Source organism: Carassius auratus, unplaced genomic scaffold, assembly GCF_003368295.1.
Source record: "Carassius auratus strain Wakin unplaced genomic scaffold, ASM336829v1 scaf_tig00215695, whole genome shotgun sequence".
Classification (NCBI taxonomy): Eukaryota; Metazoa; Chordata; class Actinopteri; order Cypriniformes; family Cyprinidae; genus Carassius; species Carassius auratus.
Genome location: NW_020528200.1, coordinates 204,644 through 231,865, shown reverse-complemented (window position 1 = coordinate 231,865; position 27,222 = coordinate 204,644). Strand labels below are relative to the sequence as shown.

Genomic DNA, 27,222 nt, shown 5'->3' with positions numbered 1-27,222 from the left:
TTGATGAATGCACACACACACACACAAAAGAAAAGAAGAAAATAAGAACAACTGTCAGAAGCAGGAGGAAGTGAAACTACAGTGTGGTCAGCTCTCACGCATTCAGACTCATTGCAACTCAGTGCAACTGGCACTGTTCTCACACCACACATCATTTTTCTCATGCAGTAGAAAAAACTCTCTCTAGGCCTGGTCCTTAGGGGATGCTAAGCATCCTCAAATAAAAGCAAGAGCACCTTTATTTAAAAGAAAATATGTAAAATATCTGTAATAGTATCTTGATTGAAAATATTTGCAACCTCTCCAGTGCTTACACTGCAAAAAATGAAATCTTGCCAAGTCAAAAAATCTTAAAATAAAACTAGAATTCTTGTTTTTTTTCTTCTAAGATAAATTAACTAGCCTAGAACTAAAAGCCAAAGATTATTTTGCTTGATTTGAGAAAATCTAACTTCAATTTTCTTACTTAGAAAAAAATGCCAATTCTAGGGATTTATTTTTATGAATTAAGTATCTTTTTAAAGTACATGGTATATTTTGACAGTCTATCCTAGAATCAGAAATTTCAAGCCATACTTTCTTATTTTAAGAGCACAACGTTTCTTATTTTTAGATAAATTCCTTATTGAGGAATTTATATAGCGCTTTCATATGTACTACAGTACACCCAAAGCGCTTTACAATCATATCAGGGGATCGCTCCTCAACCACCACCAGTGTGCAGCATTCACTTAGATTATGCGAAGCCAGTGCGCTCACCACACACACACACACGAGAGAGGAGAAAGAGTAATAGAACCAATTCAGTGAATTAAAGATTTAGTTTGAACAAAATGATAAACAAGAAGTTGCAAATCAGAGAAACATACCATTTTATTTGGTGCGGACAACTGTCAATTTATAGACAACATCTTGTACACCAAACAGCATCCAGTAACTTCATTTTAAAAAATTAGTTCACCCCAAAATGAAAATTTCCTGAATTTACTCACCCCAATGACATCCAAGATGTTCATGTCTTTCTTTCTTCAGTGGAAAATAAATTAAGTTTGAGGAAAACGTTTTAGGATTTTCTCTACACAATAGATTTTAATGGTAACCAAAATGTTGAAGTCCACATCAATGCAGTTTTTAAAGGACTTTAAAGTGCTCCAAATGTCTTTCCTCAATCCCAGGAGATATAAGAAAATGAGCGATGGATTGATTCTGCATTGATTTGAACTTCAAAATTTTGGTTGCAATTCAAGTTCATTGTGTGGAGAATAATCCTAAAACGTTTTCCTCAAAATTAATTGATTTTCCACTGAAGACAGAAACAATCGATGGCATTTGGGTGAGTAAAGGTTTAGGAAATTCTCATTTTCAGGGTGAACTAATCCTTTAACAATAACCAAGTACACACAAGGTACTGGACATATATTTTTTTTAGCAAAATGTCTTATCTTTTAGATCAGTACAGTCAGGTAAAGAAAAAAAAAAGAAACCAAGGAGAGAGGAAACTGACTGTGCTTTCCCTTTACTTTTATTTGTTTTCCATTAAATTAGCAGTTAGTGGTGCACTTGTAAATCTCACACACATCTCCGAGATAATACTTCAGAGGAATGTAAGTACGGTTCTTAAAACTGAGTGCGTAATATGATGTATAATCTACAATTTTATCTGAATCCACTATCTCAGTGGCTTGAGCAAGGTTTGGGACCTCAATTTCGTAAGAAGCAAACTCACGACTGAAACCCACTGTATTATAAACTTGACATTCAAAGCAATACAAGGAATAATTTACAATGTACATGTCCTTTATGAGCCCAAATACAGGAACGCCTTCATTAACATTGATTACAATCACTGATTTCTGGTGCACATACCGGTTGCCACTTAGCTCAAGCCATTTTGCAGACACCACATGATGCACGTTTTCTACACCCAAAAAAGCTCTCATTTTATCCTGCACATACTTCATATTTTCCACTTCAGATACAGGACCCAATAGAATGTCTTTTGAAAAAATTGGGTGATTCTCACGACTGACATTTTGACAACTCTCAAACATCTGATTGTGTTTAACCAAGGACTTGCAAACATTCTTAAAATTTAACTTGGAAGACCACTGTTTGAAAAAACAGTGTTTTGATTCAAATCGCATACACATGTGTCTGACCATTGGACCTAAATCTTTAATCTGTTCAGGAATATGTATCAAATAATGTTGCTTTGGTGTTATATTGTTCTCAGGAAATAACCGTTTAACATTGCTCAAATGTTGCTTAATAAGCAACTTAAGCTTTTCTGCAGTGGTCAACGCAATAACTGGTGCAAATAAGATCTGAACAATCTCTATTAACTCAATAATCACTTGAAAGTACTCGTTTCTTTCACAGCTGTCCAACACGAATGGCAGAATCTTCAATAAGACAAGCATTTGCCCAGCTGATTGCTTTAGTCCGTTTTCATTCGATGATAATGTTGTGACAGTAATAGGGCAAGGTTTATCTCGGACATCAGTGGAGTATGGGTATCCTAGAATAGCACTGTTAAATGTGTCCAGTTCCAGCTGCCCTGATAGCACAAGATGTTTAAGTACAGTTTTAACTTCCAGTGGTGCCACACCTTCTAATATCACATGCATAATATCCTGAGGTGTTTGCCTGATGAGATCAAAGGCTGGGAAATCAATTAGTTTGCTTTTCCTATTAATTCCATAAGTGGTTTTCAAACTGCTTCTCAGAAAGTCTGTGGCTGCCCTCTCAATTTCATTACACTGTCTGACATGTCTATCTAAAGACCTTTTGACAAAGTTTTCTGCATCAAAGTGAACTTGCATATCCTCAAAACGGAATTTTCGGAATGCAAATCCAACTCCCTCTTTAAAGCCCGTTAGCTCATGCTGAGCTAGGGTATCGCCACAGAAAGAAACTACTGCACCATACAGTGTTCGCTCCCCGTGGGCAGTTTTGATGTTCACTCCATTATACAACAAATTCAAATCCTCTTGTATTCTCTGCAAAATCACATCTACACCACACTGAGAGATATCACTTGATTTTGCAATGGCAAGTAGACGGATGGCTGCTAACTTAGACCTGTGTTTAGGATTTATATTGCCCAAAGTGTAGTACACCATTAACAGTTTGTTTTTTGAGGCATACGACCCCAGAGGATTGCACAGTTCTATCTCATCAGTATACAGGATAGCTGCAGAGCATTGGGTCTCACAGAGAACAGTGGATGGGACTTCAAAATATCCCCATCAATAATGTCATTGACAAATCCATCCAAATCCATTTGGTTTGGTCCATTGTCAAACATTGCTACAATCATTGGATGTGAAAGTAGTTGTTCCAAACTTCGCACCAAAGGAATATAGTAAAAGCATATTTTTCTTATTGTTAGAGCTTGTGAGGCTCCTCTTCTCCTAAAGGATGCAGTCTGGGAAATTTCAATTTCTTCGGCTTCAACTACCTTGAACTGCTTTTTTATATTTGAATCTTGCATATATGTGGTGGAAACTGTTTCAAAAGGGTCTTCAAAATTATTAAAAATGTCCAGAACTTCACTCATCAATTGATCAGTGACTCCTGATTGTCTGTGAATAACATCTGTAATTTGGCTCCGAAGGCAGTCCAACAGTGAGGCTTGATACTGCTGCACCCCGGAAATGATGTCACTGACAGCTCGCTGAGAAAAAAAATGTAAGAACTCATGTTTATTTCTGTAATTTCACAATTCACTCCAGTGTCCTACCTGGGAAAGGCAGTGTTTCACTCTTGAAGTCAGTACAAATGCAGAAGCATGCTTTCTCAGTTTATCAACTTCAGGCTCATCACTTTCTTCATGCTGGAAATGAAAAACATTTAAAAGACTTTTTAATTTAATATGCATTTATAAATAACCTAAAATAATGCAATATAAAGTGCAACAGTGCCCATTAAATTTTTTCTCCATCAATCATCAAGCCAGGAGGAGATTATTAAACAGAGACAGCATTAAACTCCAATGACAATTAAGTTAAATTAGATATGCTTGTATTTTTGTGATTCCTGGATTCTTTGAATATGCAGAACAGAGGGTTGCAAGTATGGTGTCAAAAAGCCATCCCCTTGTTCCCTCGAGATTTTCTTATGAGCTTTTTAATAAGAGAAAAATAAGCCTGTGGTAAACATGACTTGAGAACCTTGACGTTTTTTTTTTTACATGTACCCACATTTTTTATTTTTATATATATATATATATATATATATATATATATATATATATATATAAAAAAAATAAAGTGGTCATGTTGATACGTTTTAAAAAAAATAACTTGATCGTAAAGTTTGGGATGTGAGTGTGCGCAGTTTATGCTGTAGAACAAAAAGTCAAATTATCAACAAGTTATGTTTATCAACAGGCTTTAATTTACTCATAAATTGAGAAACCAGTTTTCAAATGCTTGCCATTATCTTGTAAATGAACATCAATAACTGAAACAAAGTTTTTTGATTTCAATAGAAAAAAAGTGACGTATAAACATACCTTAAGATATATGTAACTAACGTAAATAACAACAAAAAACAAAGCAATGTGTCCGTTAATATGGAAAAAAAAAAAAATTTTCTCCCAGGACCAAAACAGTTGTACTATATTAGGCTTCTGTCCAATTGCTGGCTATGTGTGTGCATATGATGATTAGGGGTGGGCGATAGGGCAAAAATATAATATCACTTTTTTTTTTCCCTCGATAAAAGTATAGATTCATGATTTTATCACGATTCTTTTTCACGTTGGTTTTACTTTTTTTTTTCAAGTGACTGAGCATTACAGCTAAACTAATGTCCCTATTTTAAAAACAAAGCCTTACAATGCAACAAATATTTATGGCAGACATTTAGGCCAAAGTGGTGAAGATAAAAAAAAAAAAAAAACCTTTACAATACACTAGGGATGGGTATCGTTAAGGTTTTAACGGTATTACTACTCTTACCGATACTGCTTAACGGTCCGGTACTTTAACGGTAATCTTATCGGTACTTTGTGTTGTGTGTGTGTTTTTTTAAGAACAAGTTGAGAACAGAATTAACATTTCTTTATTTGTTTTATGTAAAATTAATAATGGGCTTGTCTTGGACCAGAGGTGTTAGGAGTTGGTTCATATTTGTTGCAGCTTAAAAAAAAAAAAATAATAATAATATTTTTTATTTATATATATATATATATATATATATATATATATATATATATATATATATATATATATATATATATATATATATATATATATATAAATAATGAAAAGGTTGCAAAATGTGGCAATTGGCCATTTTGTAAACTAACTTGAGGTGCTGTGCATTTAAGTTAAGTGCATTTTTCCCTATTTGGAATTTTAAAATCAAGTAGAAGATATGTTGATTTCATTCTCATTTTCCCCAAAAGAAATCAACAGAATTTCTACGTAAGGTTAGCAAACCACTGAGATTTTACATTTATTTTAAATGACGTGAAGAACAGGATTCAACATGATTTTAGCATACATACCTGACGTAGATGGGGCAACAACCAGAGATGAGCTAGCTAGGCAGTCGATACAAATAATGCACTTTTGAAAGATGCTTTGACAGATTGCTTGTGTTTCCGCCCTTACATGCAAATATTGTTTTGCACTTATGACAACGAGGGTTGTTAGCATTAACTCTAGTGAAGTATAACCACACTTTGGAATGTTTTGCTCTCTCCGCCATCGTCACTCTTTGTATTAAGCGGGAGTTTTCGTACTGTTAGGCGTGTACCGCGCTCGTTCTTGTGTGTGTGTGTGTGTGACTGTGACAGACAGCCTCCGCGGCGCGCATGCGAGTTCTTGCAGATCTCACAGACAAACGTCTTAATACGATCGCATCATCGCACATTAGAAATGTTTGGCGAGATTAAATGTGCACGACAACATTAAGCAAAAATACATAGTACATTATTTTTTTCCTCCAGTACCGAAAGCAGAACCGGTACCGTCAGATCTTACTGATACTACGGTCTTTCATAATTTAGCCCCGGGGCCAGTTTAATACTGGGTTTCGGTACCCATCCCTACAATACACACGCACACACACACACACACACACACACATATATATGCTAAAAAAATAAAGCACCATTTATTTCATTTGTATAAGGTGTATTGAACAGTAGCATTCATGAAAGAAATTACATGAAAAAACAAACAAAAAAGCCTACATCAACTTCAATGCTTAAATTATACATTGATTATTATTAAAGCTACTATTAAAGTTCTCGGTCAAGAGAAGCGAGTGATATTCTCTTTGTGTCATCTTAAAATTAAATGGACAGTTCATCCCAAAATGAAGATTGCCATAATTTACTCTCAAAGGTGTTTTAAACCCAAATAAGTTAGTTTCTTCTGCTGAAAATAAGTTATTTCGAAGAAAGTGGCGAGCTAAACAGTTGCTGGTCCCCAAGTGACTTCCATAGTATATATTTTTTCCTTCAATGAAAGTCATTGGGGACCATCAAATGTTTGGTTAGCCACTTTCTTTAAATTATCTTTTGTGTGTTCAGCACAAGAGATAAATGAAAACAGATTTGGAGCAACATTAGAGTACGTGAATAAGGACAGCATTTTCATTTTTGGATGAACAAACGTTATCCCTTTAAGAACAAGCGGCAGAAAGTTTACTATTAGGCAACTGTCCCTTTAAGACCTGATCGCATCTAATATACAGGCATTACACGCATTCTATTTTCTCATATGTTAGCTTTCATTTTAGACATAACCAACTGTATAACACAATAATACGTAAAAGCTAACTTTTTGACAGCCTTTGACAGACAAAAGCAAATGTTAGAACAGTGCATCAGCACGCGAATGAAATATTTAAGGTGGTGTAACCATCTCTGCGTTAAAATGTGCTGTGAATGTCACTAACGTTACGTAGCCAGAACTTCAACTGATAGTACGATACTACGATATTTTTTTTTTCATAAGATCGTGGAGAAATTTTAATCGTCCGCACACCCCTATTGCTGATACACATTACCCATGAATGTCAGGTTTTGTGTGTAAAATTGTGCCAACTTACGTGCATTGCCTCTTGTTCAGGTTCAGTCAACGGTGTAGACGCAGCGCCATCAACAGAGCTGGCGGAATCGGCTATGTCTGGTGCTTGGCCACCGGTAAAGTTAAAATTGTCCTCGTCGTTGGTATTTCCTGGTATGCTTGACACATGTTCATTTGGCAGAAATTCTGGCTGAAGTGGGATACCGAAATTCTCGAAAAGTCTCTCTTCCACTTGGATTCCAATATCTGCAGATGCACACGCACGGCAATTGTTCCCTTTAGCTTGAGCTGAATTTTGGCTTCCACTTGACCTCGATTTGTGACTGATAAAATGCGAAGAATGCCTCCGTTTGACATGATAGTAAAATGAGTTGTAGACTCGATATTCCTGAGCGCAACCATCAATCCCACAGATCACGTGGAAATCCGGGCTGGAACTATGCACGGTGTTTATGTGACTCAGCAGAGCTCTTAACGACAATGCCACAAAGAGGCAGCAAATAACACAACGCCAAATCATTTTAAGTGGATAAATCTGAACATTTAGTTTAATAAATCATATTTTACTCAATGCCCATATGTTCCTGTCCCGCCGAAAGCAATCAGGAGAAATGAAGCGATTCAAACTTTTAAACCAATCAAGGCAGCGGAATATTCCATTGGATATAAAATAGGTGAAATCATAAAGCATTATTCCTTGAGAGTTTTTAAATGTTGTACTCAGGGAATGTATATTAAGAAGAAAAAACACACAATTTAAATATGTAATATTTTGAAATGTTAAAATGATTATAATTTAACAGGTTTTATATGCCTATACTTTTAAACCCTACGGATGGAGCGAGCGTAATGGAACCGCCCTTAAATTACGTCACTGGACCGAACGACCGTTACCACTTAAACCAGTTTCGCGGTTTTCTAAATTATATACGCTTGAAGGTAAGAACATTCTTTTATTTTTTTTATTTGTTAATCAAATCATTTAGTTTTGTATGAATGTAAGAACGAAATATATACGTTCTGATACTTAGCGTGTACAAATAGTGAGTTTGAAATTGGTAAATAGAAAAGGAACACTGGTTAAATAACGTTACATTAATTTGCTTCTCTTTCATATTTGATGTCATAACCAAGTAAAGTAAACGTTAAAGGTAGCAAATAGTCGTTTGAACTTTTTAATTTTCATTCAGGTGACATTTATGGAGCAGCTTGATTCAGTGACACAGTCAACTTTACAAGGTATGTTAGGTTTTAATAATGTTGCTTCAGACTACTATGTTCGCTCAGTTCAGTGCACATGTAAGAATTATTAGGCATGTTATAGATTCTTCACTAAAAATGCTTTATAGTGTGCCAGTCACAAATATGTTCATATATTCAAACTGTCATTTTGCTATTAATTAAATAGTAACCCACTAAGCAAATGTATGTCCAAAAGACGTCCACTGAGGAGCCAGATTGAAAAATTTTTATGACGTCTTTTTTTACTTGTTCTGCACACCCGATATAGACGTTCATGGAACCTCCGTATAAGGTTAAAAAATACAGTAGTTCAAATGTGGACATATTTTCAACGTTATTTATGGTCATTTAGTCAAAGCAACAGACAGTGTGTTTGTCCAAAAATCATTAAAATAAAAGAAACGTCGCTCACACCTTTAGATAACTTAGCATCTGTAATTCACACATCTGTGAATTGTGAGAGAAACCAGATCTTAATGATAGACTTTCTGGTTTATACAGTGTTTACCACTGAGGTGCTTAAACTGCCATTACCTGCAGACATAAAATACAGATGGATGCATGATATAATGAACTGTCTTAAATATATATTTTTTTACATTACTCTGCATATGGACAAAATTGATCTATATCATCCTTATTGAATATGTTTTTAAAACATCCTAGATGCAAACATCAGCGCAGCAGTATTACCAACTTTGTCACGTGATGACATTCGTGATCTTTTCCCGGGACCAGAAAACTTTTTACGACGGAAAACCATATGGGAGACGTTTCATAGAGACAAAGAGGTAGAACTTTTCTCCATTTTTCCAAACCACAGTATTCATTTTAATTAAATATTAGTGTCTGAAAAAAATAAAGGTTACATACTAGAGCCCGACCGATATATCGGCCGGCCGATATTATCGGCCGATATGAGCTTATTGCATTTAAATCGGCATCGGCGTTTATAACGGCCGATGAATGATGAGAAACAGTCTCATGCTTTACTCATGTTATGAGTGTTGCATAGTTTACCCACCAGAGGGAGCTCTGCAGCTCCAGAGTTGACAACAGCGCCAGAAATCCACTAGCGAAGAAAGCGATCAGCCAAGCCAGCCACGGAGATTTTTTTTTCTGTTTTGACGGTGATTCTGTCGTTCTTCATGTGAAATGATTTAGTTCATACACTGTATATACAATGATGTGGTAGTTCTAGCTAACGGTCCTATCATTATCACTTATAAATATTCTGTAACATCACTTACAGCCGCTTAATGCATTGCTATATTAGATTAGCCACAGAGCTAATACCATGTTTATCAGTGGAAGAGTGCGAACGTTAATAAGAGGTCAAACTATAACGTTATCGTTTAACTTATTCTAAATATATCTGCAGTGTTTCCCACATAATGACCGGGTAACTGTGGCAGGGGGGCAATGACTAGAAGTTATGTTCAGCGTGCCTCGAAAAAACAACAGCTGTTATGTTATTGAATGAATTCATTAAAAATAGGTCATTGCACTTACATCAAATCACGATATGGATGAATATCTGTAAGTATTAAGCCGGAATAGTCTTTTTAAATATGAATCCTGCATGTTCTGCGTGTCTCTGTTAATGAATGGCGCAGAAGCGCCTCTTCATTCATTAAACACACGTAAGCGCATTAAGCTCGCGGTGAATTCAGCGTCTGCTGTCTCACTAAATAATCACGTGAACACATGAACAACATCTCCAGAACTGCTCTGACAGTCACTTCATGAGCATTTGACCGTTTGATTTAAGTAAAAGCAGCATCACATCACATACACAGAACTGTAAATGTACGCCAACCCGTCAAAATAAAAGTCCAGTTAAAGACTGTTGTTCAGCAGAATGTACAAAAGCCTATCATAGACTCGATTACTAAAATATTCGATAGCTACAGCCTTATGTTATTCTAACGCTAATATAGCTTCCTTTTTAGCAGGCCCCTTAAATGCTTGCTATTAACTTGATTGAAGGTGGTTCTTCTCAAAATTGACAGCGGTGTGTTCATGACACTAACGTTAACCATTCAACTTCGACTAGATGCGTCAGAAATGATTAACCAGATAGGACATGTAAATAAATGTGAGCTGAACAAGCGCTTTTTTTATTTTATTTATTTTTATTTTTTACAGATTGTTTCAAAGCAGCTTTAAAGACATAACAGGAAAATGTTGTAATATTGTTAAATAGAAGTAGGTAATAGGTAATACCTATTGGTTGACAAATAATATATATATATATTTCTCATTTTTGCCTATGTAGGAGATCCCTGTTTATTATAATTCTAATTCTAATGATGACACGAGTAATGATACATGGTGATATTATTAATACACATGCTTATTCTTTCTCTGTCTCTTTCTGCCCTACAGATGGCTGAAAAAGGGCATGCTGTAGCAGCAAAGTGTGGGACTACTTCTGCAAATACTTTAACTTTAGTATTATAATTTATTTACAGAACACACACAGACTGTTAAAACCAGCTTCAACTGGAAGAAAGTAAAAGTGTTAAATGTTTAAAATCAGGCTGTTTTTTTTATCATTAAAAAATATATACTTTTGATGTGCAATTGTTTAGTCATTGAGACTATAATCTAAGGCTTTTTTTTTTTTTTACATAATCTCTTCTGGAAAATGGTTTATACAGCCCACATACATAGAACAGGCAGATATTTTGCTATTGAATGTTGTGTAAGTGCAGTATATAGGAAATGGGTCTAATATCCAGTTTATTTTCAAAATCAAAATATCGGCTTATAAATCGGCTCTTTTCGAGTTAATATCGGCATCGGCATCGGCCCCCAAAAAACCATATCGGTCGGGCTCTATTACATACAACAATGTTTAGGTCATTCACAAACAGTCACACTAAATATCTTAAGTAAGCAATAAGGTACGAGAGGCTGTGCTGTTTTGTGAATAAGTCACGACTGAAGGGCCATGTGACCTGAAATGCAGTGCTATGATTAAGAAGAGTTTATTGTAGTATTATTATTCATGGGTGTTCTGTTAACAGGTTTGTTTATATAAATTGTAATAGCTTTCATCTGAATTCAGCAGGGACAGGAGGCAGGATGCCTCAATCAAAACAAGGAGCAGGAAGACACTGGTCTGACTCCTACTCAAACTCTGTCTGAAATCCCAGTGACTACAAGGCACAGTATCTTTGAGCCAAGTGGTCATCCTCCAAGAACCTTAAAGTTGCCCAACCCTGAATATGTTGTTTACACTGACAGTGAGCTAGAACATGTTAGAAAAGAGTATTTTGATCTGCAGCGAGTTGGGCAAGAAAGAGATTGCAACCTTTCAAAAGAACTTCGTTGTCGACTTGTGAGGAACACAGTGACCAACATGGTGTCTATCATGAGAGCATCAAGCACTGACTTCATGTACCCATCAAAAAATGACATGCTTGCAATGGCAAAGCGACTGGTTGAATATTATCCCATGCTTCGAGATGACTCTGTGAACTGCAAACATATTTGGGTAAGTGTTTAAGGGCTTGGGATTCAAAAATTACATTTGAGGACATTTGTGCAATGTTTTGGTTGTATAGACGGTTTCAACGGCAACAACATAAACAAGTGTTATTGCGCATGCGCGCTTTTATGAACCTAACTTAAATTCCGGTAGTCTTCCAAATAGAATCAATAACAACATCCAAGTCCCTCTAGAGTAGATATTTTTTGATAACAAACAAAATATGTTTGCTGCGTGGATCAGGCAGACTTAATGAAAATGCAAATTCATTCTTTGCCAGCAGGAGATGTTTTAAAGCATAGACATAAAGTGCGAGAAATAGAGGTTTCCCCAGTAACAGCTGTAAACAAAGCAGAGCTGCGCTCACACGCTGCTTTATCAGGCATATAACATGCAAGTCTTCCTTCAGAAATACAGCGATATAAAAACACCTGTGCCTCGCTTTGATATTTAAATATATAAATGTAAGGAATTATTATTATTAAACGTGTAGTACGTAACGTTACTCATTTTTATTCAACGAAGCCTTTTTGAAAATCGATCAGTTTTTAAATTGTGGCGATTCTCCAAGAATTAATACATTTATGGGAAACACATCCCACAGCACAACCACCTCAGCCCACCTTCAGTCTACTCATCACCTTGACTTTAACTGTGTCTGTATAAGGCACTGCAGCCAGACCGATATACACAACACAGACCGGAAGTTAACTTAGGTCCAGGTGCGTGCGCCCGATGAAACCGTCTATATTTAGGAGGTCCTTAAGAACTGATAATAAAAGCATTGAGAAATAAAACATTTTATATTTGTCGGGGTCTACAACCTGTAACATCGTCAAACAGGATTCCATCTTCAAGCAATTAATGAAGAGACTCCAAAACATAAGAACTCCAAAAAAGAAACAGGGTCCAACACCACAAAGAAAAAAGAAAAGGCGCTTGGATTTTGACTACGATGGTGATTCAAGCTCTTGCACATTAGATTCAGCAGAAAGCAGCAGTGCTTCAGCTGTAATGTTGGAAACAAGAGAAAGCAGCACACCACCATCTGTGAGCACAAAACCACTTGCTGGTAAGTGTACCACATATTCATAATATGCTTAAAAAAAAATGTACCCTGAATTTGATTACATGTTATATTAGCCAAAATAACATGATATTCCATCATGTAAGGAAAGTCAACAAGTGCTTAAAAAAAGTGTTTGGTTTCAATTCTTTGACATGTTTATGTTCTAGATGACTGTTCTATTCTTGGGCTATTGTTAGGGTAGATGTCTATTAAATTTTCACTGACAGCCCAAATCTTACCTTGTTTTAGCCTAGACGTCTGGGTTGTGTTTGGGCGGCTATTAAACGTCTTTTAAATGCAAAATTGCTTGCTGTGTTTATACTGGTTTATTTTCAGGAACAGCTGACCAAGATTTACCATTCAGTCAGACTGACAATAGAAGAGATGAAGACCATTCTGACACTGATAGTCAACAAAGCCAGGCCAGACATTACCATACTCTCCAAGAGATCTATAAAAGACCAAAGCCTAATAAAGAGGCAGTTGCTCAACTACTTGACCTTGAGTTTGATGCTCGGAGAGCCTTCATCAACTCAGACTGTTTCAAGGATCAGGACAGACCTTCAAAGATACTGCAAGCGTACCCCTGTTTCAGAGAACTACAACATGTAAGTAATAAATCTGATAATATATTTCAGTTCCTAGTGACTTCAATTATTTTTACAAATGTGTATATGTGGGATTATTCCAGGTAATGGATGAACTGGGCCGAATTCTTGACAAAGGAAATCCCAGATTCATCCCAAAACTAAAGGCCCGTTGGGAGAGCTTCTGCAGCAAAGCTCAATTCTATGGGGTTTACAAAAAGGTTTTGAAGCCACCAATGACTCTAGATGGAGGTAAACTACCTGCCTTTACTACTTGAATTAAAATGTGAAAAATCTAACAATAGTTGTTTAACTTGATTGTCAGTGTCATACACTACCATTCAAATGTTTTAGAACATTTACATTTTAAAATATGTCTCTTTCTGTTCACCAAGGCTGCATTTATTTAATCCAAACTACAGCCATTTTATAAGTGACTATATAGTAAAGTGTAATTTATTCCTGTGATCAAAGCTGAATTTATCATCATTACTCCAGTCTTCAGTGTCACATGATCCTTTATAAATCATTCTAGTATGATGATTTGATAATGAACAAACATTTCTGATGATTATTATTATCTATTCACATAGTATAATATTTCACAATATCACTTTTTTTGCTGTAGTTTGGAACAAATACATGCAAGCTTGGTGAGACGAAGATACTTATAAAAGAAAACATTTTAAAAAATCTCACATTTCTAAAACATTTAATTGGTAGTGTATTTGAAATCATTAACAGATTGATATGAAAAGTTTAACTTCATTAAATAAGTTAAAGTTTAATAATCCTTTTGAGTACTTTTAAGTTTTTATCCTTTTTAATGCACAATTGTTATAAAACTATATCAAGATCAGGAGGTTAAAGGAAAGTCTTAAAGGCATAGTTCGCCAAAAAATAAAAATTCTACATCATTTACTCTCCCTCTAGTTGTTCCAAACCCGTATTAGTTTATTTCTTCTGATGAACACAAAAGAAGATACTTTGAAGAATGTTTTTTTGGGTGAACTATCCCTTTAATGCATGCTCAACTCACTAATTACAGTAAATCATAAAAGACTATTTGTTCTCCTCAATAGTGAAACGCTCCATAGCCTTGATGAAGGCTCTTCCAGAGATGTTCCCATCACCTGTAGCCCCACCAAAAAAGATGGGACATCCAAGTGAAGCAATGCTACACATCCTTGAGGTAAGACATACAACCTTGTTTATATTTCTACAAGACCAAGAGAAATAGAGGTGTCTTCATTTATATCAAGATGTACTGCTCGGTCATTTTTGTGTTTGTATTTCTAGCCAACAGAAAACCCAGATTCTTTCCTCAAGGGGAGACCACTCTTCAGTCCTGTCCTGATTGTGTCAGAGGACAACTGCATGTTGGCCATTGGGACTACACCTGTGACAATCTTTCCACAAGAAGACCTCCACGAAGGTGTGCTCTACCTAATGGCATACTATTATGCACTTCATCTTGTGTACCCAAAGTGTGTTGCAACTTTACTGTCTGTGCTTCAGACAGAGGTAATTTCAGATGCAATACATGGGCGTGATGCAACTTCTTCCTACAAAAAAGCCACTTTGGAGTGGAAAAAGTTCATTGGCGAGTAGTGAAAAAGTCAGACGTATGTCTTACTAATTAGCAGTTGTGTTCATCAGGTTCTTCTTATAGACAGAAGTTGCTTAAAGTCTAAAACAAAATAAAAATTCAGTTTTTCTTGGTCTCTTTTTTTATTTTATATATATATATATATATATATATATATATATATATATATATATATATATATATATATATATATATATATATATATTCACTTTCTCAGTGATGTATCTGTGTAACCTTGACTAAGCTACCAAGCTTTGTTTTAATAGGCTTACCAATTGCTGTGATATGATGCATTGCTGTAATTTTTGAACAATCATTTGCTTTCCTTTTGCAGTTGGAGTTAATAAAGAAATATTAAGAGCATGTTTGTTGTACCAGATTTATTAATTGTATCTCCATTTCATAGCTTATTTTTAGAAATAGTCAAGATTGAGGGGACGTTCACATTAGTTAGTCTTGTTTTAAGACTTTAAATACTTATTTAAAACCAAACCTTCCCTCAAAATAAGCCTGACACTCTTAAAATGTGTATATATTCTTAAATCAAGATATTTTAAACCAAACCTTTCCCTCAAAATAAGCCTGACACTCTTAAAATGTGTATATATTCTTAAATCAAGATATTTTAAACCAAACCTTTCCCTCAAAATAAGCCTGACACTCTTAAAATGTCTATGCGTATTCTTAAATCAAGATATTTTTACCAAGAGTATTTAAAACTAACCACAAATAAAACATGAAAAAAATACTAGATTTTACTATTTTTGCATTGGTTTCAAGATATTTGTACTGCTTGAATCAAGTTAAAATATCTAAATTTACTTAATTTTTTTCTTGTTTTAAGAACTTTTTTATCACAAGTTTTTTTGTCTTGTTTCAAGATGTCTTATCAAGTAGAATTTTCTCACCCCATTGGCAGATAATTTTGCTTGATTTTAGTGTTTTTTTCTTAATTTAGGTTTTATTTTCTTATTTTTGTATGTAAATTTTTTGCAGTGTAATAGAAATATTCATAAAATCATAAAATCAGAATGCAACAAAACAGAACAGAACTGGGCATATGCCTAACTCCAGGTTCACACATTGTCTGTGATGCGCCTTTTTTCCGAGCCCATTTTAACGGATCAGAGCGTTCACACTGCAAGCGGTAAAAGGCTAGAAATAAAAACGTGCGAAAATAATTAATATCTAGCACACGAGCGTAGATAGAGTTGTGAGTGCACAGGACGCAGTTTGAGTGAGAGGAGACATGTTTTAAGTGCGCGAACTCTCTCCGGGCGATAGCAGAGTGTATCTGAGCAAGCATGTCTGGTTTTGTGACAGAGAAAAAGGAAATCTGTGTGCGAACAGAGAGATTCGCGCTCGTGCATTATATTGATGTACTTTCGCGTTACCGGCACCGCTACAATTAATGAGCTCTATGAACAATGCATTGCATTGCATCTTCCAACGCGTTTTCGGGCCGTGTCTCCGGGCCTGGCTCGGCCTCTGGCTCTGCTGACTCGAACAGGTTCACAGCTGTCGGACGGCTGCCCGACTGAAACTTCTGTCCCCCGCTGTCTCTTCTTTTGTTTCTCTTCATTTTTTTTTCTTTTTATGTTTCGCCGCACCCGAAAGCATCTTGAATGTTAGCCTACTCAAAACACACCTTCCTGCTAGCTTTGTTGTCCCGCTCTGACCGCTGCTGACGTCTCCTCGGACTAACTCTATATATATAAATACAGTCATGGGCTGGCGTTAATGTGACGTAATGTAACAGTCTATGGTTAAGATAAACATCGTCACTATCTTTAGTTAATTAATAAATATTGATATAAATTGTAGATAGGACATTTGTACATTTTATTTTAATTGTATTTATTTATTTTGTCCCTCTGTCTGGGCCCCATCCCGCCAATCGGGCCCTAGGCAAGTGCCTAGTTTGCCTTTGTGTTAATCCGGCTCTGGGTACAGTAACTATTGACGCTACTGTCATTCAAAATGTCCAACGAATCGGCGTTAGCAGAGAGCATAGGCTCTTGTTGGCGTTTAAGTGACACTAACCTACTCTTCAAATACAGTTTCTCCAAACGTGTTTATTAATTTAGGTAGTCATTATCACGATAATCCATGTCCAAGAGTCAATTTCCTCGGATGAGATGGTTTTTATTTGTTACTTATTTGACACGATGCATTAAACACACACTGACCTCATCAAGCTTTTATTTTGGCACTTCTGGTTATTGGCATTTTGAATTTGCATATTAGCTAAATATTTAGTTTCAACCGAAACATTTAGATTCAACATTTAGATTTATATTTAACATTTAGATTTATCATTTAGATTTATCATTTAGATTTATATTTAACATTTATATGTAGATTTATATTTAACATTTATATTTAACATTTAGATTCAAATTTATATTTAACATTTAGATTTAGATTTGACATTTAGATTTTACATTTAGATTTAGCATTTAGATTTAACATTTAGGTGCAACATTTAATATTTATATTCAACTATTTAAAATATCTCTAAGTTGACAAATATTGTTGTAAATGTGCTAAAAAATTGACCGTCAAAAATTCATACCAGTTTTTTAAACCTTGTTTGAAGCTAAATGTGACAAAATGTTGCTGTTATTTTCAGCGTGAGCCGCTTTACAAATGGTGCCCCATAACCCAGGCAAGATAGTAATACATGCTGTGATCATGGCTCTTTGAAGAAGCTGCAACACATATGTTTTGGCAATAGATCTGCATGTTTGGGGAGTGTTTGTTCTATCCTGTCTTGTTTCTTTCTTTCATGTGTTTGGATATGAGCATCCACTGATGCAGCAATTTATATTCAGCACGCATATGTTGGCTTCTATCAGTGATGCACAGGTTGATCCAAAATGAGCGGGTGGTAACCCGCGGTTGCGAGTCATCCAAAAATATTTTTAAGGATATTCAGGTTGTGGTCAGTCGGGTCGTTTGAAATAAAGATGCCAATTAAACCTTTGTATTTTATATAGTCCTATACACAATTTTGAAATACACTTTACTGGCTGAATAACGGGCGTGAAGATGACGCACAAGCTCAATCTGCAGGTAGATGGAGGCGGCAAGAGAAAAGGTGAAGACTGGGGAGCAACGGCGCTGTTTTTGGTAAAACATGGTTTTGACGACTTGATTAAGTTTTGTTTTATAGATAACTCTTTTTAAAAGATTTTCGTTTTGTATAAATTGTATCTTAATTTTGATCAATGTTTTATCAATCATTTGCCCGTATTCAATAAATAAGAAGCAAATATATAGCAGACTATGTAATAAGGAGCCGACACGATCACTTGCATTGCATGTGATCTGGAGGCCGCTGAAACTCGGCTTGTGTCTCACAGATTTGAGAAATATAGGCTATATATTAAGAAAACTTGAAATGTCTACTTTTAAATGAAAATTTTTAAACCAAAATAAATGGGCTACTCTCTGATTATGTAAATCCATATGAAATGTGCATTTCTCTCTGGCGTTCATGGCGAGTCCGCATCGTCAACTTCATCTTTGCAGTGGCACAGAAAACACCAGTTTATTACTTAACAATTAAATGTCTCCTTGCTAATTTGACCAGTTCTTTGTGACAAGCTTAATGTGTGCGGTCATAACGCTTAATATCCTGTAGGCTATAGCCTATTTAAGCAATTAAATTAATATAAAGGGACGATTTTCCACGAATGGCTTGATGCACAACTACTAGTCGACTAGAAAAAAATTAATCGGAGACTGCCCTTATTCCACATATTATCGAACCAGCAGGCCATTCTGGGTTGAGCGAGCGACGCCACAGAATGAGTGAGCGGAGCAGAATATTCAGAAATGTGCTCTCCGCTCACAAGCTCTGATCAGAACAAACCCGAACCTCACTGTCTGCTCTTGCAGAAATATCAAATTTTTCTATGTTATATTTAATTAATTTTAGATGAGAATTTTGCATTTTGTTAATTGTTTTAAACTTGATTTTATAAAAAAAATAAAATAATAATAAATAGGCCTTGTTTATGTAAATTGGCCATTTAAGTTTTAATGAAGTTGTATTTCCCTGGAACATTTATAATTAGGATGTTGACCAATAGCCCTGTTAGCGCTGCCATCTCAATTAGAGCTAGGTAAACGGTAATACATGACAAAGGATTAAAAGACTTACAACTCAGACATTATCTGGCATTTAGCCTGCACACCTGCACAAGAGAGCAGCGGCCATTTTATTAATGATTGCACCCCTGTGTATATTACTCCACCCACTTCATGAAAATAGATCACAGTCAATTAGAGAACATATATAATTACACAATTACATAAGTCAACAAGCCTGGTTCTGTGAGGTTAAATGCAGTCCCTTTTTTAATTGTTCAATTTTTTGTTCTGAATTTTTAAATTAAAAAAATATAAGTGTTGTGTTGTGGACTGTCTCTTTAAATACAACTCTTAAGTCATCCATCCATTCTATTATCCTAACCTTTTTAGTTAATTCTTATTAGGGTTGAGGGGAGTTGAAATCCAACCCAGCATCTTCAGCCGCAGGTTTGGAAACTCCTTGTTTAGATGATCAATCCATCACATAGCTCACACATAGATTTAAAGAAATCATTTCTATTGTATTTTCCTTTGATATAGCATGAAGTGAAAATGTTCAGCATAATCAGTGGCACAGTTTATCTTCTTGTGGCCCCAACTTACCCTCTCCCTAGACCAAATTTACTCATAAATGGGGGTAAGTTGAGCCAATAGATCTTTTTCTTTCATTCTTTCTTTTTCTTTTTCTTTTTTTTTTGTGGGGGGGGGGGGGGGTGTCATCATTTGAGAGCAGTTTATTTTAGATCCAACGTGATTATTCCCAAGTATGCAGCACATTCTGAAATGTATGTACATTTCGATCAATTACTAATTGTGTGTAAACACTGGCTCAACTGATTTCCTTTAAAAATAACAGTGATTCTTTATTAATTGAATTAGCTATATTATTTTTAAAGGTGTTCATTGTGAAACAGGAATAATAAGAACAATAAGAACTTGCAGACATCAACTGACTTTTCTATCTGGATAACCGATCGGAACTGTCTTACCTGCACAATATTTAGATAAGTCTCCAGAGAATGGTTCAATGCAAAGTAAACCTGAAGTGTTTTTTTTTTTTTTTTTTTAAGTATTTTTAGTCTCGGGACATTTTACAAATCAAACAAAAGTATACTAGTCTCAGCACTGATGTTCTCCATCTTTTTTCTTTTCTGACAGTTCACAAGAGAGGGGGTGGCGTTTTGCGTGATGTTGACCTACGAATGCATATGGTTGGATTGCATTTACATTACACTGATATCCGTCCTCGACTACCTCTGGACCACAACACACAGATCGGATAACATTGCGATCAGAAGTGCGTTAACACTTGTGTTTTTCAGTGTGTATGTGGACAACATCTGGATACAGGTTGCATGTTGATGCCAAGTGTAAACACAGCCAAACTCAGCCCTGAGTCAATTCAACCTAAATTAAACATACCTGGTCCACCAAATCAAGTCCTTCAGGCTTATTTTAAAACTACAAGGTATGTGTTATTGACCATTTTATTCAGACATCAGTATCAGAATAATAGGATGAATTAGGGTAATCTGAGACACTTTAAACTTGTATGTTAAAGAAAACCAAAAAAAACGAAATTGATGACATGAAAGCATTTTATATAAATTTAAATAAGTGAACTGTTTTAAAAGACCTCAGTCAGAAACATAGCCGATCACAGTCTGTCATTGATTTCATAAAACAATGCAGTTAAAAACACAACAGTATGGGATGAACCCTATTTCTCACAAATCCCTTTTCTGTTCGCTGAGCATGGCAGATCATTCCAGTTCAGGGTGGGCTCTGAAGGCATCAGTTCAATACAGTCTTCATTTCCACCTGCATTATTTGGCTCTCCATCAAACCAAAATCTGAATAACATATATCAAAATAAACTTAGTACAGTAGCTACAGCAGAAGTGAGGGCAAACAAAAGCGAAGGTTTTATTTTGCTAAAAATCTAATGATTGTGGTGTTTCTGGGAGAGTTATGTCTTAATTTTTTTAGAGGTTCTCTAATTTTTGAAAACTATCATAAAAAAAACAATCATATCCACAGTGGTTTTCTTTAGGTGTTTTAGCACTTACGTTTGATTCACTGTTGAACTATCCACCCATGTCATGTTGCCCTCGTTCTCTATGTCAGACAAACCGATCCACACTCTTTCACTGACTAATGAAGATATGAGTCTCTGTGTGTGAATAAGAACAGGAATAAGTGTGATTCCTCTCATTCAGTTTCATACACTCACACAAACTCACCTGCTTCTCTTCAGTGTTGATAATGACCAGATCAGCACCATGATCCCTGCAGTACTGCCTGCTGTCAGACCAGCTCTTCAACTCATTGGCTATGAAATAACAAACTGGACCACACAGATTTCCTAACCAAAAGAATATTTTTAAACTCTTAGTATGAAGACAAAGAGATGTAAAGAAATGAAACAAGATTTCTACTGACTCTTTTTAGATTGTTCTTTCCCCAGCTCATCATTTAAAGATGTGATTCTGCTTTCTAACTCCCGTTTCAAAGAGTCCAAGTTGATCAGCAACCGGCTTTTCTCAGTCGTGAGATTATTGACTCTGGTCTCGAGCTTCACATTCAAAGAGTTGAAGTTGTTCTGCAGTTGGTCTTTTTCATCAGTGTATTTGTCCTGTAAGCTGCTGATAGTTTGATTGAACTCTTCAACTGTGCTCTTGTAACTCTTTATCAGGTCTCTCTCTGCTGTGATGGTGGTCTGCTGCAGTATGGTGAAGACCAGCAGAAGAACACAAATGAGCGCCAGACTCACTGTGATCAACACCAAACATCTACTTCCTACTGACGAACAGGACCAAAACACACAAATATCAATTAATAGTAATTTACTCAATATTATTAGATGTTACATCTCAAATCAACCTTTGTATGTAATCTACCTTGGTTGGTAGATATATTATGAGCCTTATTGAAGAGTATGCTCTTTGTAAACATAAAAAGTACTGTAAATGTTAAAAATATGAGAACCAAAAAATTAAAAAATAAATAAAAACAAATGCTGAAAATGTAACAGAAAAAATAATGGTTTCCAAGTTAAAAAAAAAATTTTGTGTGTGTGTGTTTCTCATCCCCTCAAACATTAACAAACATTAGCTAAACCATCTGAAATTCCGCCTTTACTTCAAATGAAACTTTCTGCTTACTCTGCTTTCGCGATTTTCCTTCATCCTGAAACTGAATCTGTGTTCGAGGGCTAGATCTGTTTGTAACATTTCTGCATACATAAAAGTTCCCTGATTCCATTATTTTCTCTTACTTACAGTAGAGTACAGTATGTGTGCACAGATGAGTGTGATCTTTATAATGTGTAGCGTGTTTTTAAATAGTGCAAACCCTACACAGGAAGTGGTTTCATTAGTTCAGGCTCAGAAAATTCTAGACTTTCATTCTCCTTCTAAAACTCTCTGTAGACTCATCCAACTGTACCAATATATATATATATATATATATATATATATATATATATATATATATATATATATATATATATATATATTGGTATATTCAACCCCATGTTGTCAAAACAATGTGGAGTTATTCCTGTGATCATGTTAGCAGCCACAATTTCCAACAAGAGGAACCTGTGCCCATAAAAAATGGATTTAAACACCCTGAAAGATACCTAACGCAGACTATGTATTGATGACAAGTGACCAGAACTTCTTATTATAGGAATAAATTATGTTTTTAATCTGCACCACTGTGTCATTAAGAGACAGAGAGGATGATGATAGCAAATACAGATTGTGGGACGTCGACGTCCTGTTTACAGTTATTAAACACACATGGGTGTCGACAGGATATTCATTTTCACAGTTGTGCAATTCTAACTGAGATGGTGTAAATAAATAACTGGAGTTGAATTTGAACTGGGGCCTATTTCATAAAACAAGTGTTTCTCATAAGCCAGGCTTATTTAATTAAGTCTGACTTATTTTGAAGAAAAAAAAAGTTGAGAGTACGTTAGACTAGCTGAAACAAGCCTGGGGGCTGTTTCATAAAAGTTGCTAAGAATAGCGGGGATTAAAATAACCTAACAAATCAGTTGGGACTAAAGCGGTTTTATAAACGACAATTTAAGTTCACGCAATCTCACTAATTCGATCCAGGTTCAATGAGTCAGGATAATTTGATGTGCACCTTAATGTCGATCATGGATCCAATTGATCCACCATGGCAAACAGCAAAGATTTGTGCCGTTTTAATGCATTTGAGACATTGTGTTTTCCTCATTGCATAACTGACATGTCACAGGTATGTTAGAAAGTCATGCAAATATATACATTTTTCTGTCAGGAGTGGGCAAGACTTATGCGAGTGAACGAGTACTGCATGCTACACAGGTGGAACGCAATAGAATAAAGCCTAATAATTATGGATAAAATATGAATTCCACTAAAAACATATTTGTTGTTGGACATTAAATGTGACACGCAGAATTTTAATTCTACATATAAGTGTATTTTTATGATTGCAGTAACTGTAAATCAAATATAAGCTAGCTAATGCAGCCCTAATAACTAGCTCAAATGAGTTTAAAGTGTGAAAGTATAAAGTGTAAAAGTGTATTCCTCTTATCATATAAAATATAGTCTGTTTCATATTATTTATTTTCATTATTAATTTAGTGATTTAACTTATAAGTTAGTGTTTTTAATGCTTTAAAGAGCAATTTTATATTGTAATGTTTTACTGTTCTACTAATAGCCATAAAGTCTTGCTGTCATAAAACCAGAGAGAAAGGCTGCATGGCTAGAAATTGCTGATCAACTGAATGCGCATGTACATAGCAGCATGTTAAAATGTTTTCAAATATCTTGAAACAAAGTCATTAAATCTTGGGCACAATACATTTAAATACAGTCTGTGGTAGCCTATATTTTTTATTTACTTAAAGAGTAACTAAACCCCTAAACCCACTTTTTTTTAGTTAAGGATTTGTAAGAATGGAGTTTATTAGTGCTGTTCATTGATTCCAGTAACTTTTTTGACATTTCAGTATAAAGTGTTTTAATTCTACAGTATATGGTGTAAAAACGTCTGAGTGCTGCCCTCTTCAGGTTGAACGGTGGCTACTGCAGGTGATTTTTCCTATTAGATGTTTGCGGTGGCAAGTGACGTAAGCGGTGGCAGATGACGTAAGCAGTTTCCAGCTCAACACGCCCCTTGGTACGAGTTACCATGCCCTTGGCAGTATAAAACCATCTTTTATCTTTTAACCAGGATAGACTAATATAGCATCTATTTAGCATAGCATAGCAATTATTTAGTTATTTAGATCTTCAAGTTAGTAGATTTATCTGTATTTAGTACAGTGGTCAGTACTGAATGCACTTTGTGGACCCACCTATAGGCACATATTACTAATACACCCTTTAAATATTAAATAAATAAATATAAATACTGCACCATTGACTTTAGATCAGGTTTTAGTTAGTCAATGGTGCTACCGTTTTCAGTTACCTCAAAATTGCAATGTGTTTGAACACACTTTGTTTTCAGACCAATACGCGCATGGGTGAACAGATGGGCACAAGTGAATTTGCTATTTAAACAACATGGCACTGGACATGAAAAAGAAACTGCATAGAGCTGAATCTACAAGCAATAAGCACTTGTGTTGTGTCTGGCATTGCACTGCACCAGGTGTATGATACAGCCATTATACTTGTGTGTGTCTACTATACAAACTCAGGCTCCATATGAAGCACCACTGCGCAGACTGGGGCTCTAAATGAACCACTAATGCACAGACTGCACTGTTGTAAATTTTTGCTAATATATATTACATGGAACTAAAACTAATGAAAACACACACACACACACACAGTTCAAAGGATGAGAGTATAAATTCTTAGGAAGTCCCAAAGTTCTAGTACTTCCCACATAGCCAACGGACTTGGCCCATGTGTGGCCTCAAAGTGGCACTGCTGGCCTTCTGTCGGCAATGGCATGTACCCTTTCAGCCAGAGCTGGGCCATGTGTGGCAATGACGGCACGGTGGGGATCTGGCAAACAGCATGAGGGTCGATTGTTGGTGGGAGGAGTGTGGCCCAGATAAGTCCAGTGATATGTGGCCCCATATCAGGCTAAGATCTGGCAGCATATTATGTGACCCATGATAAACAAGATAAATACAATATTGCATGATAATGGTTAAATGATCACAAACATTTTAATGTACAAGTGTAGTATTGTTAAAATTTAGTAAATTGTCAAACAAAATGAAACATTATCATTTAAAAATTAAGCAAATCAGTCAAGTTCATTAAACTGCACTTAATTATAATTTTAAAATATAAAATATAAAATATTTGTCATTGTTTGCGGACAGTGACACCATACAAACAGTGAAACCACATATTAAATAATCGATCAACAAACATTTCTAAATTCATGTAAAACACACAATTTTTTTATTATTATTATTGGTAATCTATTTTATATAGTGTATTGTTAATTCTACAGTAGCCTATTGAAGAATGCAATCATTTAAATTATTTAAGTTGTTTATTTGCTTTACATAGGCACTGTATTTTTTATTATTAAATATATCTATCTTGTCTCTTATTAAAATAATGCTTAGGTATGTGTCTTACTGTACACCTTAACCGTAATAAACAAATTGGTAACACTTGAAAATAAGGTTCATTAGTTGACTATATTCATTAACATTAACCAATAATGAACTGCATTTATACAGCAATTGTTCATCTTTGTTCATTTCCACATTTAATAATACTTTATTAAAATCTTGTTAATATTAGTTAGTGCGCTGTGAACTATCATGAACAAACAATGAACAGCTTTATTTCTATTAACTAACATTAACAAAGATTAATAAATACTGTAACAAATGTATAACTTACTCATCATTAGTTCATGTTAGTTAATACACTGATGTTTAATAAATTAACCATATTGTAAAGTGTATGAATGTTGTTTTCCCTAGGCATGCTGTCGCATATCTAACAAGCCACCGTGCGCAACAGAGAACACTCGCCGATAAATTGTGCATTTGGCTTGATACTCATTTCCGCCGACACTTTCCAGCCAAATATTCGATTCCTCCCACTCTCGTCGGTACTTTTGCAACCGCTTTCGTTTCAGTGCTGGACGGAGGTGGAATCTGGAGCAGCCTTCGCCATTCTTTCAAATTGACTCTCTGCCAAGAGACCCGCCCTCCTCTGGCTCTGATTGGCCGTGAACCTGAAACAAACCAATCAATCCAACGATGGCAGTGAGTATTAATCAATCAGGGGCTGAATAGGACGAGTCTTATTATAGAATGCGGGTGGGATGATTTGCATGAGATGCTGCATTTAAGACAACTCCGAAAATACAGGACAAACCCCGTCCCGTATTGATTCAAATATATTTTATTTTCAAATACGTCACGATTTCCGTATTTTAAGGGATGGGTGGCAACCCTAACTGCAATGCATCTTCATTTGGACTACTATGGTACTGCTCTGTCACATCTGTAATAAATTATTATGATTAAGTTACATGAGTCTGTTACGTTTCTCTTATAGACAGTATACTTTATACACTCACTCTTTATTGGTTGATTTGTTCTTTATAAAAATAAATAGAAAAACCAATGCAATAAGTTTTTTTATTGCACAGTTACATGATGTGTGGGTTTTAAGTCTGATTTTCTATTCAGTTTAATGTACTTTATTGGCATAGTTTGTGTACATTAAAGCATGTCACAAAATGAATAATTGTGATCATAGTAATATACAAGGTAATAATATGAAATTAAAATTCCCAGACAGCAATGTAGTGTTGGCCCAGATCCGTGTGAAATCCACTCGGACCAGATCTGGGCCGACACTGCTTGCTGTCTGGGTTGGGTCTGGGCTATATAAGGCTCAGGTGTGGCTCAGATTTGGGGATTCTGGTTTACTTAAGGCTGAGAACTGGCCCCAATAATAAAATCTGTTTTGGCCCAGATCAGGGCCAGCTAAGGCTGATTAACTGGCTGAGATTCGGGCCAGTTATGGCCCATGTGTGGCCTGAGTCTTTATTCCAGTCCTGGGCCACTTCCG

General features: G+C 35.5%; 3 protein-coding genes across 5 annotated transcripts; 1 reads left to right on the top strand and 2 right to left on the bottom strand.

Moving 5' to 3' along the window:
• Positions 1–395: 395 nt before the first annotated feature.
• On the bottom strand, positions 396–7,981 carry LOC113095379 (uncharacterized). Of its 2 annotated transcripts, none has more exons than XM_026260897.1 (3): positions 7,069–7,981; positions 3,743–3,835; positions 396–3,676 (listed from the first exon to the last, which is right to left on the bottom strand). In XM_026260897.1, the coding sequence occupies exon 3, from the start codon at positions 3,120–3,122 to the stop codon at positions 1,542–1,544; it is 1,581 nt and encodes a 526-aa protein (XP_026116682.1). In that variant the 5' UTR covers positions 3,123–3,676; positions 3,743–3,835; positions 7,069–7,981; the 3' UTR covers positions 396–1,541. Both variants share the same exon structure in this region, with proteins under 2 accessions (XP_026116682.1, XP_026116683.1).
• A 169-nt stretch (positions 7,982–8,150) lies between these two features.
• Positions 8,151–15,075, top strand: LOC113095374 (uncharacterized). Of its 2 annotated transcripts, none has more exons than XM_026260893.1 (8): positions 8,151–8,285; positions 8,955–9,079; positions 11,365–11,790; positions 12,628–12,856; positions 13,190–13,461; positions 13,545–13,692; positions 14,523–14,632; positions 14,740–15,075. In XM_026260893.1, the coding sequence occupies exons 1-8, from the start codon at positions 8,246–8,248 to the stop codon at positions 15,049–15,051; spliced, it is 1,662 nt and encodes a 553-aa protein (XP_026116678.1). In that variant the 5' UTR covers positions 8,151–8,245; the 3' UTR covers positions 15,052–15,075. The 2 variants fall into 2 exon arrangements, with proteins under 2 accessions (XP_026116678.1, XP_026116677.1); XM_026260892.1 differs by having other exon boundaries at positions 8,153–8,285; positions 11,362–11,790.
• A 5,170-nt stretch (positions 15,076–20,245) lies between these two features.
• Positions 20,246–25,122, bottom strand: LOC113095372 (CD209 antigen-like protein D). Its single transcript, XM_026260890.1, has 5 exons — positions 25,055–25,122; positions 21,590–21,996; positions 21,391–21,512; positions 21,217–21,320; positions 20,246–21,000 (listed from the first exon to the last, which is right to left on the bottom strand). The coding sequence occupies exons 1-5, from the start codon at positions 25,120–25,122 to the stop codon at positions 20,868–20,870; spliced, it is 834 nt and encodes a 277-aa protein (XP_026116675.1). The 3' UTR covers positions 20,246–20,867.
• Between the last annotated feature and the right edge of the window lie 2,100 nt (positions 25,123–27,222).

Bases quoted from the DNA above. Each gene is read 5' to 3' on its own strand.
- LOC113095379 (XM_026260897.1), bottom strand. From the start codon at position 3,122: ATGGTGTACTACACTTTGGGCAATATAAATCCTAAACACAGGTCTAAG.
- LOC113095374 (XM_026260892.1), top strand. From the start codon at position 8,246: ATGGAGCAGCTTGATTCAGTGACACAGTCAACTTTACAAG. The intron at 12,857-13,189 runs GTAAGTGTACCA...GTTTATTTTCAG, and splicing joins GAGCACAAAACCACTTGCTG to GAACAGCTGACCAAGATTTA. The intron at 13,693-14,522 runs GTAAACTACCTG...TCTCCTCAATAG, and splicing joins ACCAATGACTCTAGATGGAG to TGAAACGCTCCATAGCCTTG.
- LOC113095372 (XM_026260890.1), bottom strand. From the start codon at position 25,122: ATGCCATTGCCGACAGAAGGCCAGCAGTGCCACTTTGAGGCCACACAT. The intron at 21,513-21,589 runs GTCAGTAGAAAT...TCTTTTGGTTAG, and splicing joins GAAAGAACAATCTAAAAAGA to GAAATCTGTGTGGTCCAGTT. The intron at 21,001-21,216 runs GTAAGTGCTAAA...TATGTTATTCAG, and splicing joins AGTTCAACAGTGAATCAAAC to ATTTTGGTTTGATGGAGAGC.